Below are 18,661 nucleotides of genomic sequence, written 5' to 3' on the forward strand. Positions count from 1 at the left end.
TTTTTCGAGACAGGGTTTCTCTGTGGCTTTGGAGCCTGTCCTGGTCCTGGAACTAGCTCTGTAGACCGGGCTGGTCTCGAACTCACAGAGATCCGCTTGCCTCTGCCTCCCGAGTGCTGGGATTAAAGGCATAAGTCACCATCGCCCGGCCTATGTAGCCAGTTTGAAGTCAGCCTGAGATTCATGAGACCCTGTCTCAAACTGAAATCAGCCAGGTGGTGGTGCCTACCTTTAATCTCAGAATTTAGGAGGCAGAGGCAGGTGGATCTCTGTGAGTTCTAAGCTACAAAGGCCTTGTCTCAAAAAGGCGGGGGGAAAAAAAAGAAGAAAAAAGCTTCTATCCCCTGGTTCAGGTCAGAGGCAGCGAAATCAAAGCATGTTCAATGGCCAAAGAGGAGTCTGTGGGAGGGGGGTTAAGTGGAAGTTAGCATGGAAGCCACCAGCACCAGGCTAGGGAGTGGACCCCACCGGGGCTGTGAGGGGTAGCCTACAAAGAGCAGGTGGGGGCACAGCAGGAAAAGCACCAGAGGCTGAGGAGACACAGGAAGTTCACCTTGTAGATGGCACAGAAAGAAGCCAGACAGGATCACCCCGCCTCGGCCAGGATCACCGGACCTTGTCCCACCTGTTGGTCCTCCCCAGTCTTAGTCATCTCCTGCCTCCAGGGGTGAACGTGCCATTCCATTGAGCTCTGCTGGGAAAATGCCGTGTGCTGGCCCTGCCCTTCTGGGCTCCGACTCCTTCCCCTCCTATCCCTGTGATTGGTGGGAAGCAAGACTCTTCTACATCCATCTAAACATTTCTTCTCTGAATAGAGAAGAGCTGCCAAGATGCCTGTGGTAAAACGAAGTGACCTAAATCTCAGACCTCTGCAGTGGATGAACCCCGAAATGGAAGTCATTCACAAAAAGATACGTGACGTCATCCTACCCATAGTAGGTCCCTACCGCAGTCAAACTCAGACAGAAAGACAGCTGGGGCAGCAGCGGTTAGTGGAGTTGCATAACATTTTTCTTGAAGAGACAGGAACAAATGTAGGTTCCCCAGACAGCGAGCCTTCAGACCAAAGGGACATTCCGCCAAGTCCAGTGCAGCATGCAGTGAGTTACCGGGCTTACTTACATAGGTGAGGGGCTCCTTACAGGAGTGTGGGTGACCTTGCAGTGGTGAATAGCACAGATGGTGTCCTGCATAGCTACATGCACCCTTTATGTCTCCTGAAACTGTGACACCCTGAAGCTGGGGTTACATGCAGCTGAGAAGGGAGGGCAGGGGGTGTGGCTGGAATGGCAAGTGAGGATCAGATGACCCTCCCAGCTCACCTTCTATAAGTCTATTCAATAGATTCCAGCTTGAGGGTTTTGTGCGGCCGTCCTAGCTGCTCCAGACAGCAGTGGCAATGTTATACCTGGACAATAGCATTCGAGAACAAGTGAGCGTAGAGTTTTAGTTTGGAAAGATGGAAAGTTCTGGAGGGCCTTAGAGTGCTCTGAGGGTCTGAATGAAAATGGTTCCTGTAGGCTCACATATTTGAATGCTTTGTCTCTAGTTGGTGGAACTGTCTGGGAAAGGTTAGGAGGCGTGGCCTTGCTGGAGTAGTTGTGTCACTGGGAGTGAGTCACTTTTGAGGTTTCAAAAGTCCAAGCCATTGTCAATTAGTTTCCTCTCTTTCTGCCTTGTGGCTTTGTCTCAAGGTGTGAGACCTTAGCTACTGCTCCAGCCCCATGCCTGCCTGCAGGCTGCCATATTCCCTGCCATGATGGCCATGGACTCACCCTCCAAAACTGTAAGTCCTCATACTCTTTCTGCTATACTTTGCCTTGGTTAGGAAGCCTTAATCACAGCAATAGAATAGTAACTGAGACAAGTACTGAGCAGGCCAGAACCGAGGACGTGTGGGGGTGGCCACACAGCTTAATAAACCTGTCATCATCTCAGCTCCATTTATGGGGTGGAAGGACACCGGAGCAGTACTGAGGTGCATGCTGAGGCACATCCCTGATTCACATCCTGATGCCAAGGACAGCACCCTGCATCCAGGGTAAATGAATGATGAAGGATGCCAGGAATGACAGACAGCACATGTCTATAACCCCAGCACTCTGGGGCCCGAGGCAAGAGGATTCTCACACTTATAGACCACTCTGGGCTACAGAGTGAGACCTTATCCTCAAAACAAAACACCAGCCCAACAAATAGACCTGAGGTTGTAGCTCAGTTCTCTAGGAACTTGCCTAGCATGCAGGATGCCCTGGGTTACATATCCCTCCATCCTACATAAAACTGGGTATGGTGGCATATAGCTATAATCCCAACATGCTGGAGATGGAAGAAGGAGGTTCAGGAGTTCAAGTTATCCTTAACTACACTGTGAGTTTGAAGGTAGCCTGGTCTACATGAGACCCTACCTTAAAAAAAGCAAAAACAAAAACAAAACAACTCAGAGGCTAGAGAGATGGCTCACGGGTCAAGAGCATTAGCTGCTCACAAGAGGACCTGGGTTTAGTTCCCAGGTCTACATGACAGCTCACAACTTCAGTTTCAGAAAATTCAACATCCTCTTCCAAACTCTGAGGGCACCGAATACACGTGGTATTCATACACACGTAGGCAAAACACATGAATAAAAATAAAATCTAAAAAATATTCTCTAGAATATATAGATTTAAATTAAAAGTGAATAAATAGAAGGGCCTTCATTGATCTGAACCCAGCCAGCAAAGTCTCAGAGAAGATGTCTTTCCCTTCCTCTCCCCACTCCTGGCACCCTCACGGGGAGAGTTTGGTTTTCCCGTGCTGAAAGGGCTTGGGAAGCTGTCCAGACATCAGTGCCCTGTCTTCCCTGGGCTCTGGCCAGCTCGGGCTTAGCTGTGGGCTGCCAAAGCCCAGGGGCACTTCCGGAACGTAGGCCTCATGTTACCCTCTTCCCCGAAAGCTTCTCTTGTCTCACCAGACACTGGTCATCTTCGAGTGCCTGCTGTTTGCCTTTCCCTGGGGGTCAGCAAGCTGCTGCTGATTGTCCTGCTGTGTGGACTTGTTGTAGGGTAGAGACCCAGAGACCGCTCAGCACGACCACAGTCCTGATTGAGATCTGTATTAAGGCAGTCAGTGACCCTCCTCACAGAGCAGCCTCCAGTGCATTTTACAGGGAGATTTTTAAAGGCAAAGACACAGGAAAACTACATCCTGGTTGGCAGCCGCAGGGGGAAGTAAAGCAAGCTAGCAGTTTAACAGAAAGAACCCCAAAACATGTACATATTTTTTTTTTTTTAAAGCCAAGGCATTTCCACCTTAAGTTTCTAGAACAGGGTTGGGTACTTTCCCACGGGACTTTTCACAGTGAGGATAGAAAGGGAGGTCAGTTTCAGCTGAAACCAAAGATGGCTCCAGCTGAGACAAGATGGAGGAAACTTTGCCCTGGCCCATCCCCACCCGTCTTAGTGAACGAGTCAAACTGTGGACTCATCCCGCTCTCAAGAGGTATAGTTGGTCCTGAAGACCATTCATTTGATGAATTCCTTTTGTCTTACACAACTGGCCATACAGTTTCAGATGCAGGGCCTCACCATTAATGCAGTCAGAATGAGGATTAAAGGCCCAGTGAGTGGCGATAGCAGAGCAGTCAGCTGAGGAAACAAGAGAACAGAGACCGGCACCAGTGATGAGTCACGTCTTTGTCTTTCTCTTTTGGAGGTTTTCCTCAGCCACGGCCAGATTTTCTCTAATTGCTCCTCATCAATTAGCATAGAAACAACAGGTTTCTCCCAAAGCCATGTTAGTCCTTCCTGTCTCATAAGCTACACACGTCCTCGGTTCAGTTCCGCGAGAAGTCTAAGCCTCCCTGGTTTTGTAGGACCGCTTCCACCAGGGAGTCTAACTGTTGTGCTAATTCAGAAATAGAAACTCTTAATGCGCCTAGGCCCTGTCTGCTTAGTTCCTTAACGTTCTCGTTCCCCTGACAGAGCTCATCACCCATGGCTGTTGAGCCGGCTACGCCAGCTCTCACCAGGAGTGGGATGAGGACAGCAACAGCTCCTTTTTAAATCTGTAGTCCAGGGTCCATATTAAAGTATTCTCCCTTCTTCTCCATTATCTAGGTATATGTGAGGCAGAATGTGTACTATGACACGTGAACTGGGTATCTCAGTTTGGAAAGCATCAGAAGAGGCACATTTAATCAAACTTAACACACACCAACCAAGTAATAATAGCAGGCGTTGTCCAGGTGAGTTAACCCGCAAGGCGGAACCAACCACATCAGAGTAGGGGGGAGTACTTAGGTTAAGGGTTGGAGATATTAGACAAGCTCCAGCCCCTTGTAAGTCCTCTAATGTTAATTTGGGTTGCCCCCAGTCACAGTAAATTTTATCAGTCAATGGGCTGGCAGTCTGGATAGTTCCCATCCTCATGTAGAACAGAGATTGGGGGTTTAAGCAGAACAAGCAATCCTAGCCAATTTCTAGCTGGGAATGATTAACTGAGGGACGGTGGAAGGTGGGACTCTGACCTGCCCGGGTGTGTTACGTCAGGGAGCATCTTTGGAAGGGAGAATTGGTCAGGGTTTTGGCATGGGTAGGAGATCTTTGTTAGGACCCAAAAGTCTGGACACTGAGGGGGTTCTTCTGGATAGTAGTCTATTCATCAAGTTCTTTCCTGTGGTACAATCTGATTCCCCAGGTTCTCCGTTTCCCATAGGCCAGAATCTTTCTTACGAAATATGGCCATTGGACTACATTTTCCCACTGTGCATTCCTTGGGAAGGCCTTTCTTTCTATACATATGTATTCATTCATGTGGCTTTTAAGAAGCCTCTGTTTCATAACCCCATTCTTTGCAATGGAAAGTCCCTTGTTTTTGGCAACTAAAGGACCCAGCCAGAGCACATGAACAGAATTATAAACTCTGTATCCCTACCTCAAAAGATGATACATCCGCTCCCACATCCTCTTTTTCTCTGATTCAAGCAGAAACTTAACGAGGCACCAGAAAGCAAAGGTCAAGACGGAATATGGGTTGCTGGTCTGCAGTCAGGCTAGATAATTTCTCCCCTGCATCTGTCTTCCTCAGTTCCCCAGTCCAGGCCTGAGGGCAGTGGGGGTTGGACCATGACCCTGTACTCATACCCACAGGGCAAAACACAAGACTCAGGAGGAGGTAGAGGGGCAGGGAGTGAAAGGGCCCAGGCCTGCTGGAGGAAATCTTAATTTTAATGGGTCCATAGTTCAGGAAACAGTCCATTTGGTGGCAGTGTTCCTGGCTTCTGCTTTCTTGACCTGGGTGTGGTGGATCCATGGTGTAATGGCAGCTGCCTTCACGGCTGTAGGAGTGGAGGGAGTCACCAGGTTAGTTTGCTAGCACACTACAACAGTTAGGCCTTCTCCAGGGGGGCTCCAGCACCCCTTTAGCTACCCGCCTGACACAGATGGTGTCATTGGGGATAACAAGGGGATACTGGCAATGGACTAGGAGGTCAGCTGGGTCTCTTGAAGAGTCTGATGAAGTCTTTATGGAGGACTGGAGGGCCTGTGGGAACTGGAGAAAGGAACTACTAGAGAAGAGAAGCAGAGGGGAGGTCTTCCAATCATAATCTCACAGTGAGGAAACCCCTCCCTATACGGGGTGCAGCAGGCCCAAAGCAAGGCATCAAGGGAAGGAGGTCTATCTACCCTTTGCTGGACTCTAAGGAGTTTTTTAGGGTTTAACACCCTGTTTGTTTTTTCAACCTGCCCAGAGGTTGTCTGTCTGACACAGTAAATAAAGTTTTCAATTTATGTCTAAAAGTTGAGCTATTGAGAGATTTTACCTATGAAAGCTGGGTCATTATTGGACCCCATTGCTAGTGGGAAACCAGATTGGGGGGGGCAGTTCCTGGAGTAGTTTCAGTCCAGGTGGGAAATGCTTTTACCCACCCAGAGGCATAGGCCTCAATCCCAGCTTTCGGGAGGTGAAGACAAGCAGATCTCTGACTTCGAGACCAGCCTGGTCTACAGAGCAAGTTCCAGGACAGTTGGGGTTACACAGAAAAACCGTCTCAAAGACAAACTAACAAACATAGCAGGTACTTGTAACCTTTCCTGACAGGCTGAGTCTCCATGAAGTCATTTTTCCCAGAGTTCACCAGGGTAAAGGCTGTCTGTTCTGGATTTACTTGAACAGAAGCCCGGCATCTAGCTGAAAACATTCTGTTCCAGGCTGTCCATTCCAGGATAGCACACCTCGGTCTGATCAACTCAGGAGGTTTTGTGGACCCTGGTGAAGGTCAGTTAGTAGAGTCCTGCGAATTGTTTCTGGGAAAATGTTCTTTCCTTTTGATGTCCTTCATCAACCTGTAGGTTTGAGCTGTCTAGATCTTCTTTATGCATTCTGTATTTTCTCTTGGTTACCTGGCTTGGAATATGTCTCCAGAATATCAACAGGCCCACGGGTCTTAGGGCCACTTGTCCAGGAGCCAGGCAGTGGTCCAGTTACCTCTTGCTCGGGAGTCATTTTTTTGATGTCCTTAGCTTAGCAATGGAGGACAGAAACTCATAGGGGAAGCCAAATAGTCTCAAGTAGGGCTAAGAATTCCTCTGTTTTTAAAATGTCTTTCTCTCAGCAGTGAGAAGTCCTCTTTTCTCTAATGGTTACACCATGGACATGCACAGGCGCAAAAGCATAGTGACTGTGTATGTGGTAAAAACCTGGGCCAGAGCGATCAGTTCTGCTCTTTGGGTTGAGGTTCCTGACCCTAAGGCTTGAGCCCAAACTCTTCGACTCTTCCTTGGGTCAGTGGTGCCTGACTGGGCAGTAGAAGGTTCTGTGGATCAGGTTGGCTCCATCTGGCTGGTAGCAAATCTAGGAAGTAGACTCTATCCCTTCCTCCCCACTCACCCTGGGACCCCCCAATGCACCCAACCTGAACCCCTTCCTCTCCTCCTCACTGCAGAGGTGGATGGAACCTGTCTCCCCACACCACCAGACTCAGGAGACCCAGAGACACTTGTTTTTTGTTTTTTTTTTTTTTTTTTTTGTTTTTTTCGAGACAGGGTTTCTCTGTGGTTTTGGAGCCTGTCCTGGAACTAGCTCTTGTAGACCAGGCTGGTCTCGAACTCACAGAGATCCGTCTGCCTCTGCCTCCCGAGTGCTGGGATTAAAGGCGTGCGCCACCACCGCCCGGCTCCCAGAGACACTTGTAACAGAGTTTGTCAGAGTACAAAGTCAGAGTGCTTTGTGGATATACCTTAAGGTATCTCAAATGGTGACAGACATCACCAAGTGGCCCTCAAGTCAGCTGGTCCTGAACTCGGGGATCTGCCTGCCTCTGCCTCTTGAATGCTGATTAAAGGCGTGTGCCACCATGCCTGGCTCCTTTTGCTTCTTTGAGGCAAGGTCTCCTGAAGTCTATGCTGGCTTTGAACATGACCTTCCCACCTTCACCTCCTGATCACCAGTGTGTGCCACCACACAACTTTTGTTTGGTGGGGTGTGGGCACGGGGTCGTAGTTTGGATAGAGTCTAGTCAGCCTAGGCTGGTCTCCTACTCTCAACCCCCTGCCCGAGGCCAGCTAACTCCTCTAATTTCTCACCCCCTGGCCTTTCCCACAGTTTCCTAGGTCTGAGCGGTTTGTCTCCTGGAGAATGTCTGCTGATCTTATGAAAGGCAATGTGAACTGTCAACTGGACAGAATCCAGATCACCTGAGAGATGAACCTTTACGCAGACTGTGGGTAATTATCTCGATTACATTAATTTATGTGGGGAGACCCATTGTAATTGCAGGTGAGACTTTCCCAGGGCAGGGATGAGGGCGAGATGGCTTAGCAGGTAAGGGCACTTGCAGTCAAACTTGAAAATCTGAGTTCAACCCCTGGGACCCAAAGGTGGAAGGAGAGACCCGACCAACTCCTGTAAGTTGTCCTCTGACCTCCCACACATGTATCATGCCTCAGTGCCTCTACAAATATATAAAATCTTTTAAAATTAATAAAATGGTGAAAGTGAGCTAAGCACCAGTATTCACTCACTTTACTCTCTGCTTCCCCTCCCCTTGAGACAGGGTTTCCCTGTGTAGCCCTGGCTGTCCTGGAACTCACTCTGTAGACCAGGCTGGCCTCGAACTCACAGAAATCCACCTGCCTCTGCCTCCTGAATGCTAAGACTAAAGGATTCCAACACCACCACCTGGCTATTCTTTGCTTTCTTATAAAAAGATTTTTGGGGGAGGGGGTGACAGGGTCTGTCCCAGTTAGGATTATTATTGCTATGATGAAACACCATGACCAAAAGCAAGTTGGGAAGGAAAGGGTTTATTTGGCTCATATTCCCACATCATAGTCTATCACCAAAGGAAGTCAGAACAGGAACTTAAACAGGGCAGGAATCTGGAGGCAGGAGTTAGTTGATGGAGAGTTGCTGCATACTGGCTTGCTCTCCATGGCTTGCTCAGTCTGCTTTCTTAAAGAACCCAGTACCAGCAGCCCAGCAGCCCTCTGTGCTCCATTCTGTGCCGAGACTGAACACCACCCAAGCCCTCCTTCCACTATTGCCCACACCCGCCATCCTGGTTGTTTCTCACTGGCTCCGAGTCTCCTCCTGCTCCTTCAGCGCAGCCTGAAGCTAGAGAGGCACCTGAAGAGCAGAAGCATAATCTCCCCCGGATGTGCCGGCCAGAAGGCTGTGGTATAGGGCCATCAGGAGGAGGCTGTGGTGTAGGGCCATCAGGAGGAGAAGGCAGTCCTTCTGATGTTGGGAGGACTGAGGGCTAGGACAGCGCTACCAGAGACAGGCTTACAGCTCCAAGCCCCTCCAAGAGAGGGATGACTGCAAGTCTCAGAGGCAGCGACTGATGGCCTGGGGTGGGGGGCCCAACAACTTCCAGAGAAGATGTTATCTCCAAAATTCACTTCAGAATTATAATCAAGCTACCAAACAAACAACAAAAATACAAAAACAAAAAAACATCCTCAGGGCAGGTGAGATGGGTCATCAGGGAAAGGCGCTTACTATGCAAGCCTGGCAACCTGAGTTGTATCCTCAGAACCCACAAAAAGATGGAAAAAGAAAACCAATTCCACCAAATTGTCCCCTGACCTCCATCTGCACATCATGGCGGGAATGCCCACAAACATAATAAATTTTAGCATGTCCCGTGGGCTGCAAGGTGAACACCCCTCCCAAGGTCTCAGGTTACAGGTTTACAGTCAGTAACAGCAGCAGCTATGCTCCTAACCAACTCCTAAGCTCTGGACGACTGCATGCTTCAAGGACTGCCGGCAGCTCCCAGGAATCTGCAGTGACTAGCCTCCTGCCGTTAAAATTGCTGCTCTCGGGCTGGAGAGATGGCTCAGAGGTTAAGAGCACTGAATATTCTTCCAGAGGTCCTGAGTTCAAGGTTTACAGTCAGTAACAGCAGCAGCTATGCTCCTAACCAACTCCTAAGCTCTGGACGACTACATGCTTCAAGGACTGCCGGCAGCTCCCAGGAATCTGCAGTGACTAGCCTCCTGCCGTTAAAATTGCTGCTCTCGGGCTGGAGAGATGGCTCAGAGGTTAAGAGCACTGAATGTTCTTCCAGAGGTCCTGAGTTCAATTCCCAGCAACCACATAGTGGCTCACAACCACCTGTAATGAGATCTGGTGCCCTCTTCTGGCCTGCAGGTGTGGAGGCTGAACACTGTGTACATAATAAATAAATAAATCTTTAAAAAAAATTGCTGCTCTTGGTTCAACGGAAAAGCCTTTTATTGGTCCTAATATTGCAACACCAGGAAGCAGCACAAGAGAGTGTTGTGACAATTGTGTATGTAGCATGCAAAGGAAGCACTAAATCCATACCAATCACAAGTTTCCAGTTATTGACTTCCCACTAAGTTCCAAGGATTGAAGGCCAGTCAGTGAAGGTATCCAGGCTTGGGTCTGGCAAGCTGTCTAATACAGTCGTGCCTGGAGAAAGGCCTTCTAGGGGCAGGAGCATAAACTCCATCCTAGATTGACATGCAATTCAATTAGCATGTTCAGTTAGCAAGAACAGTTAGCCAGAAACAGAACTACAGAAGCCAAAAAGCAAGGTTGATACATTTAGACACTTTCCTAGAACTATGGGCTTTAATGGATTAGGTCTTTGTTTTCATTTTGGCAGGTGGTGCAGTCTATGGGCTGAGTTTCATGGCTCAACTGGTACTCCCAACATGGCCTCAGTTGTGGTAAGGTCTGGGAGTCTGTTACAGCATAAGTTTGTGCAAGTAGCCATTGATTAGCTTGGGGAATTCTATCCCCAGGGGCCTGAGGTAATATGGCAAGAGGGGAGGATCTTCTCTGGATCCTGGGTCAGAGCTGTAGGGAACCATGAATGGACATAGCACCAGTGGACACACTTGGCCCCAAAGAATGACCATCCCTGCCCTAGTTAATCTTCCAGTGAAAAGAAATCTCAGCATCTTTGCATGTATTTTTCCTGCCTGGTAGGAAAGCTAGGGGACACATGGGACTTTCAGTGTCTGTGCAAACTCAGAGGAAGCAAAGACTTTATTTAGAAGCTGCTGGGATGGGCCTGAATTGGTCTCCCAAGGACACAAGTATGGTAGAAACAAGACTAGCCTGGGGTCTTTAGTCAAGTTGGTAGCAGTTTCAGCTGCCATCAGGTTTATGAGCTGGGTTTTAACTGTGGGCAGGCAAGGGAGAGAAATGTAGTGTATGAGTGATGACTGCTGACCTCACTGGAGGGCACTAGCTGTGTTCTACTGCCTCTAGCCAGGAGACCCATGGGAAAAAGTGCCACTGTCCCAGGCTTTCACTAACAGTGGAACTCTGCCATATAAAAAAACTGGATTGAGATCTCCCAGACCTTGTGACCACCAGTAAATGAGAAGCCTGGCAAACATACAGAATTCAAATTAGCAATGTAATTAGATGCACACAGACCAGCTGGGAAAACACACAACAGACCCATTAACCGTTAATTATCACACAGTTCAGGGACCCAAGGTGTTGGAGTTGACCTGCTGCAGCCACTACTGAGCCCAGAGTCCTGTGCCTATCCAAATACAAAGTGTAAGGGGCTGGAGAGATGGCTCAGTGGTTAAGAGCATTGCCTGCTCTTCCAAAGGTCCTGAGTTCAATTCCCATCAACCACACGGTGGCTCACAAATACGCAGTGTGGGTTTTTCTTTTTGGTGGCAGGGTTGGCTTTTTTTTTTTTTTTTGAGGTAGGGTTTCATGCAGCTTAGGCTGGACTTAGATTCAGTGAGAGACCCTGCCTGTACCTGATCCTCCCCGACTAGCTTCTCAAGTGCTGGGATTACAGGTGTATATACCACAACACACCTGACTTTTTGCTTGATATGAGGTCTGTTTAGCCCAGGATGATCTTAAAATGTAGTGATTCTCCTGCCTCAGCTTCCGATGTTAAGATACTACATATGAGCAACATGCCTGTCTTATTTTGATGGACAGGGACTATATATCATCTCCACAGTCCATTCAGGCTTGGGAGTCTGGGAGCCATGAACCTCCACACACATGCCCACCATGCTGTCCTGTTCTAGCCACACCAAAAACAAACAAACAAACAAGAAAACAATAACAAAAACAAAAAACAACCCTCAGGCTCTGTCACTTGGCTTTGGCTCAGGAAAGCCTTGGTGACAGTGAGTCCCACGGCTGGCAAATATCTCTCAGGCCAGCCTCCACTTAGACCACAGCTCCTAGCAAATCAGAGCTGCCTCCATCAGCTACTGGAAGGCCAGGGCCCATCACATGGTCCAGCACATCATATCCCCCTGGCTGGTCTGAAACAGAGTCCACACAGGGACCTTGTGACCAGAAGGCAGGCAGCTGGATGACTCAGAAATGATTGTGGAATTCAAAAATAGGAAGCTAAAAATATGTAGGGTGGCTGGCTTCTAGGAACAGGCGGGTCTGTTGTTCCAACCCTTGGTGGGGGATGGGCAGAAGCCAAGGTCCTGCTGGGTGCTGAGGAGTGAAGGGCAGGCAAGGTGGACAGTCACTGGTGAGTGCGGAGTTCTCCGGTCATTAACGGGGGTGGGATCGTGCTGAGGTGTCCAGGGCAAAACTGGACACAAGCTGGGGAGATGCAGAGATTTGTGGGGTGCTGACCCTGTTATAATCTCCCAACATGGCTGGAAAAACTCTACAAAGGGATAAATTCCTCTGGTGGCCCACAAGCCCTGTAGCAGTGGCAACTGAGACATGATCTAAGCTGTCACTTGAAGAGGGAAGCGGAATGCAGCAAATGGCACAATGAAGGGGCTCCAAAAGCCATGGAATATTCTCTTAAATCTAGAAGGACAGAGGCCTGCTCACATCCTTACTGAGCTCTGGAGCACCATTTCGGACTCCTGAGCTGTTAAAAAAAAAGCGACATGCACGTCCACCAACCTGTGGCTTGCCACAGAGCACTTGAACGGCATCAGTAAGCGTCTCAGTAGGGCTGGCCAGGCTGCCCAGACTTGGGCCTGAGTGAGGCTACACTGGTGATCAGGGCACTTGAGAAGCAGAGGCAGGAGGATCAGGAAGGAGTTCTAAGTCATTTCAGTTACACCGTGAGTTTCAGGTCTAAGTTATATCTGGGTTACATGACACCCTGTCTCAAAGCAAAATCCCTCAAAATGGTGGTAGGGGGAAGGGGCTAGAGAGGACCACAGCAAATACCCACCAGAGACCTTGCACAGGCCTATGCATATTCTAGGGAGCAGAGATAAGAGGGTTGTGGCTGTAGCCAGGTGGGACACAGGGTCAGAGAAAACAGGATGAGTTCCCAGAGAAGACAGGAGAGGCCTCAATGGCCAATAGTTTGAGCGAGGCAGAACAGCCAGATGGACAGGCGCTGGGCTGAAAAGCACAGTAGGCTCGAGGCTGGGGAGGCTGCAGCCCAGGAATGCAGCAGTGAAGGGGTCAACAATAAATGAGAAGGGGGCTGAGGAGAGCCCACGTATGCTGAGGGGTCAGCTGCCTGGTGGGGTGGGTAGAGCAGAGAGGGGGAACCTCAGGAAATGTTTGATCAATGTTTGAGCACAGGCCCCAGGCTGTTCACTTATGAAGCAAACACTAGGCTCAGGATAGTGGGGTGCAGCTCTTCACTCTGTCAGGTGAACCTCGGGTCTAAGAAAACTCCAGACAAGAACTTTTCAGATAGTGTCTTTCCATGTAGCTGGTCTGAGTTTGCTCTGTAGGCTAGCTGTCCTCGAACTCACAGATCAGAGATCCACCTGCCTCTACCTCCTTGAGTGCTATGATCAAAGGTGTACCCAGCCAAAGGTTGGAAAGCTTGGTGACCTAGTGTGGCAGACAGGGCCCCCTGCTGGTGTGAAGCAAAGCAGACAGGAATTGTCATCACCCCATTCACAACTAGCACCCAGGGCTGTAAAGACAGCAGACAGCCCGCTGGACTTCCAAGATCAGAAGGGTCCTTAACACAGGGGAAATTCCGGGGGGGGGGCACAGGTGTTTCCAGGTAAAGACACTTGTTTTTGTGAGAAGGCCTCATGTGTAGCCCTCATTCATGTTGCCATGGAATGCAATCCTCTAAAGTGCTAGAATTTCAGAGTGAGCCATGACATCTAGGCTCAGGGCACTTGTTTAAAGACCACGTTAGAAGCAGGGGAGCTACCCTTTAAATCAGTCCTTCCCAGAGGCAGCAATTTCTGTAGGCTGTGAACTTTAGACTCAGTTCTCGCAGGAGCTGATGCACAGGGTACACTTGTTTGCAGGTTAGGACTGCTCTGATGGCCTCTAAGGAAATGGGACAGATGGCCAACAGTGGGGCAGTCAAGTGCTCTGAACTGGGCTGGTGTCCCAAAGGACAGAAAGGCTCTCAAACTTTCAGCACCTGTGGCCTTAGCTCTAACTTCCTCTTTGCAGGACGAGGGACTTCTCTCAGGGGAGGAGCAGCAGTGGAGAACACCAAAGGAAGTTCCATGAGTCCCCAAAGTTGAGAAGAAAGAGGTTCTATACATAACAGCTTTACTTCAGGAGCTAGTTCAGTGAGTGGGCTCGTGAGTGGGTCTGGTCTGGATCAACGAGGTCTTTGTGGCACTGGGAACAGAAGGCACTTGGTAATGCATCATGGTGTGTGTATAGTCCACCGTGGCTCCTGTCAGGAGTGGCAGGCTTGTCACGGTGCTTGTGAGGAAGACACAGTTGAGTCCCACAGCACTCGGGACACATTCTCACTCCCAGTCACTGATCCCCGGGTCTGCAGCGCTTCTTCCACCAGGTCAGCCACCAGGTTCAGCTGACACATCCGCAGTGCGTTCACCAGTTCAGACACTGTGGCTTTCTCTCTCTCGGCAATCTTCCAGACCCTCAGAGTCTCCCTTACCTGCTCACTCAGGCTTCGGGGGTACCTCTCCTCAATCCCGTCAATTTTGACCTCAGACAATTTTAGCACGCGGGCCAGTCTCTTCCAGTCTCTCCCCACATTGTCACACACGATGTCAAATGCCACCTGCAGATCTAAGAGGGAAAACAGCAGACTTACAGAGGAGCTGGGGGAAGTCTTCCCATGGGCCACTAAATGTGAACTGAGCACTTCAAAATCAGCATCACTAAAGCCAGCAGGTCCCGTGGAGGCAGAGATACTTAGCAGCCCAGGAGCTACTACAAGGGACCTACATTGGCCTCCTAACCTGCCTAGTCACACCCCCTCAGAATGAGTCCCAGCGAGCTGCAGCTTAAAAGATCAGAAACTGAGGAAAGGCTGAGGAGTCAGAGGGAGAAAAACTAGGGCCACCTTCAAACCCTCAATAGCAGGCTGGCTAATGTCCCCCAAAGCTACAGTCACCTCATTCTACACCATGACCTTTGCCACACTCTGGAGCCCCTGCTAGGCATGGGCAACGTGGAAGAAGATGACTAAGTGGTCCAGGGAGCCCTGGGCAGTGGCTGAGAACCCCTTACTGGACTCCTGCAACAATAGTAAACACTTAAATGCCTTGGTGATATAAATGCATAACCTGTTTTCTTGTGTAACTTGTACACACAAAGTACAAGTAACTGGTACACGGGCAGAGGAAACAATCTGTTTCAAATAGTTCTGTGTCATGGCATGTGGTGTCGGTACTTGGGGGGGTGGGGTCTGATTTTGCTGCATTTTAGATTTCAGAGCTCCTGACTATAGAGCCCTTCACGGTGCCAAAGGCTCCTACAAGGAAGGCTTAGTCCCTCAGGGGTGGATCCAATCAAGAAAAGGAGAGCAGATCAGGATAGCTCTGAGCTCACCGGTGGGTCAGTCCACCGATTCCCACCTTGATGGTGTTACTGGAAGGTGGTGGAAAGCCTCAGAGGCACTGCCTACTCAGAAGCAGAGGCTGTACTATTGGGGGAGTGTATTCTGGCCCAAGCTCCTTCCTGGCAGCCATGAGGCAATCAGCTTTGCTCCACCATGCCCTCAGCAGCCTGAGTTCCTGCCTCACTGCAGACCAAGAGCAATGGAGGCCCTTTGTCCCTTTAAATGGCTTCTCGGGTATTTATCACAAGTGAGTTAGAGTCTAACAGATGCTCGACTTGCATCCACACCCCAAGGCCAGATTGGTGTGGCTCAGTTGTGGCTGCCAGGCACTGTGCATTATGGGAAGCCATAGTGCTTCCTCTTTACTGCAAAACGAAAGCAACAGAGGATAACCAGGCACTGTGCACTCTGGACCGGGAAGCTCAGCCGCAGCACAAAGCTCCTTTGGCTAGGAAGCACACTGCTTGGCCACAGACACTCCCACTATGGAAATGGGGACGAGGAGCAGGCACACCTTGACCTTTGCCTACTTTCTTCAGCTCTACCCTCAATGGACTTAGGGTGCCTTAGACACATCCATTTCTTAGCCGAGTTTTCAATTGACCCGGGGAGTGGAGAACCAAGCATTGGAGGTCCGAGGCAACTTCATCTTGGTGCTGGGCAAGTGGTAGGAGAGCGAGCGCCTCCTTAGCACTAGCAAGACTACGGGTTCAACCCCGGCACTGTAAGACACGCACCGGATCCCCGTAGTTCCGTTCCGGCTCGCCCACCCGAGAAGTGGGCGTGCCCTAGAGTCCCTCCTAGTAGGAGCACACAAAGGGCACCCTGAGGCTAGGGTACTGGCCAGGCTTCCCCGCCCATTTCCCCGCCTCCTCCCGCCCCCGAGCCCACCTGCCTCCCCCGGCGCGGTCGAGACCGCCAGCCCCGCTTCGAAGTTGTCCAGGCGTTGCAGTAGGTCGTGCCTGCGCAGCGAGGCCAGCAACTCGCGCAGCAGCCCGGTATGATTGCGGCCCAGATCGTTCTGCTCCAGCAGCACAGAGAACAGGTCCAGGCCGCTCTGCATGCGCTCCAGCTTGCGTTTGCCCACGCGCTCACGGCACAGGAACTTGAGCTCCATCAGATCGCTGCTCGACAGGCTGCCGGAGAGGGAGTGCAGCAGCACCAGGAAGGGATCCATGGCAGTGACGCGCCGGGCTACCCTCAGCGATTCCACACAGGAAATCACCGCGGGCTTTCCCGCCAAGCGCCTCGCGAGAATTCCAGATCCCACGCATGCGTCTCGCGCGTGGCCGTAGCCGTTTCCGCCCGGGTTGGCACTCTCGGTAGTTTTGACACCTGCGTCTCTGTGGCTTTAGCGCTTGCGCACCGTGGTTCCCGGGGGAGGCGGGGGTCGCGAGGGACAGATCATTAGCCGGCGGCGTGAGGGCGATGGTCTGGGTGGGCTCTTGAGGTTCCAGGTTTACCTCTGCGGAGCTGTGCAGCCCTTCTGTGTGTGGGGGGCTGGGAGGGTAGCTGAGGGCCGCAGGGATGCTTACTGTGGCTGGATCACATTCAAGCACAATTTTTTTTTTTTAAAGGATTTATTTACAGACTGGAGAGATGGCTCAGGGGTTAAGAGCACTGGCTGTTCTTTCTTTCTTTGAACTCCCAGCACCTGCATGATGGCTCACAACTATCTGTAACTTCAGTCCCAGGGGCTTTGACACCCTCTTCTTGCAGGCACACATATGGTACGCAGATGAAACACACACACACACACACACACACACACACACACAGATTTCAAAAACATTAAATATTTATTTTTGTTGTGTGAATGAGCATTTGTAGTTTAAGTGCCCCTAAGTGGCCCTCATGGGTGTAGTACCCACTGGGTTCAGAAGAGGGTGTGGGTTCTCAAGAGCAATGGTTCCCAACCTTCCTAATGCATTGTCCCTTTAAGGCAGTTCCTCATGTTGTGGTGACCCCAACCATAAATTATTTTCGTTGTTACTTCATAACTGTAATTTTTGCTATCGTTGTGAATCCTAATGTAAATATCTGTTTTCTGATGATTTGAGTGTAGGGAAAAGGGCCAGTCAAAGAAACACACTCTGGCTCAGAGACCCGAGTCAGTGAAAGGAACCCAGAATTAAAGAAATACACCCTGACTCTGAAACCAGTGCCAAAGAAACACACTTTGGCCCTAGAATCAAAGCAAGTGAAAGAAATATGCCCTGGCCCCAAAACTAGAGCCAAAACACTAAAAAGGCCAATGAAAGAAACACACTTTGGCCCTAAAATTAGTCATCTCTGCCCCTGACCAATTAAACTAATCCCTGAGCAGGGAAAGCTAACCATTTTCTCTTCTCCCTGGGAAAATGCTGTCCCTAAGAAACCCTATATAAGCCCTGCAAGCAGAGGCAGACTGAAGCCGCTTTTGCTGGGGGAGCCTTCTCCTAGCAGAGATGTTAGAACTTCGCTGGGGAAGCTGGAGATGGAGGAGCAGAGCAGAGCAGGGCGGTAACACTTTCACAGGGGAAACCTTCCCCTAGCAGAGCGTAGTTGTTACACTCAGGGTACCTGAACCAAACTGTAACAACTTCGCTGGGGGAGCTCTCTTCTGTGAGCAGAGCTGTTACATCGGGAAAGCCTTTCCCTAGAGTTGCACTGTAAACTGCCACACTTACTGTGACCTGTGCTATTCCCTGGCTCCCGACTGCCAGAATGCTCATCCACCGGAGCTGTAACATTCAGCATTTCCTGACTCCCGTCTGCCAGGATCCCTTTCCATCTGAACTGCAATGCTTACACTGAGGTGGCCCCTGTGAAAGGATCATTTGAAGTAAACGAGTCATGACCCACAGGTTGAGAAACACTGCTCTATAGAACTAGAGATATGTTTGGTTTTGAGTAGCTGCGTGGGTCCAGGTCCTTGGCAAGAGCAATAAAGTGCTCTTAACTGTTGAGCCATTTCATGGGCCCAGTAATTTGCATATTAAAATCAGTAGAAGAGAGGACCCAGAATCTCGTCATCAGAGAAAGCATCGGAGGTCGTGGGGAAGTTAACTACTGTGACTCCAGCTTTCATGAACAACACAGTATGTTCCCCGTAGCCATCATGATGACTATGTGCAAGTTAAAAATAAAGCAGAGGCTTATTCGAGGGCTTCAGTGGGCAAAGTACCTGCTGCACAAGCATGTGGACCTGAGTTCAGATCCTGACGTCCACATAAAAAGCCAGAGAAGGTGGTGCCCATCTGTAACCCCAACTCTAATGGAGACGGGTGCATTCCTGGTGCTCAGTGATCAGCCACCCCCGCTGAGTGGCTGAGGTGCAGATTCAGTGAGGCGCAGCACGCACAGCATCTCTTGTAAGCAGAGTTGCCTTCAGTGAGGCCCAGCATACACAGCATCTCATGTAAGCGGAGTTGTCTTCAGTAAGGCGCAGCACAC

At 50.1% G+C, this 18,661-nt stretch overlaps 1 protein-coding gene across 1 annotated transcript; it reads right to left on the reverse strand.

Annotated features, from left to right (window-relative positions):
- Positions 1-11,173: 11,173 nt before the first annotated feature.
- On the reverse strand, positions 11,174-16,431 carry Fadd (Fas associated via death domain). Its single transcript, XM_005351603.3, has 2 exons — positions 16,118-16,431; positions 11,174-14,451 (listed from the first exon to the last, which is right to left on the reverse strand). The coding sequence occupies exons 1-2, from the start codon at positions 16,401-16,403 to the stop codon at positions 14,111-14,113; spliced, it is 627 nt and encodes a 208-aa protein (XP_005351660.1). The 5' UTR covers positions 16,404-16,431; the 3' UTR covers positions 11,174-14,110.
- Between the last annotated feature and the right edge of the window lie 2,230 nt (positions 16,432-18,661).

The sequence above is a fragment of the Microtus ochrogaster genome, chromosome 8 (genome assembly GCF_000317375.1).
Source record: "Microtus ochrogaster isolate Prairie Vole_2 chromosome 8, MicOch1.0, whole genome shotgun sequence".
Taxonomy (NCBI): Eukaryota; Metazoa; Chordata; class Mammalia; order Rodentia; family Cricetidae; genus Microtus; species Microtus ochrogaster.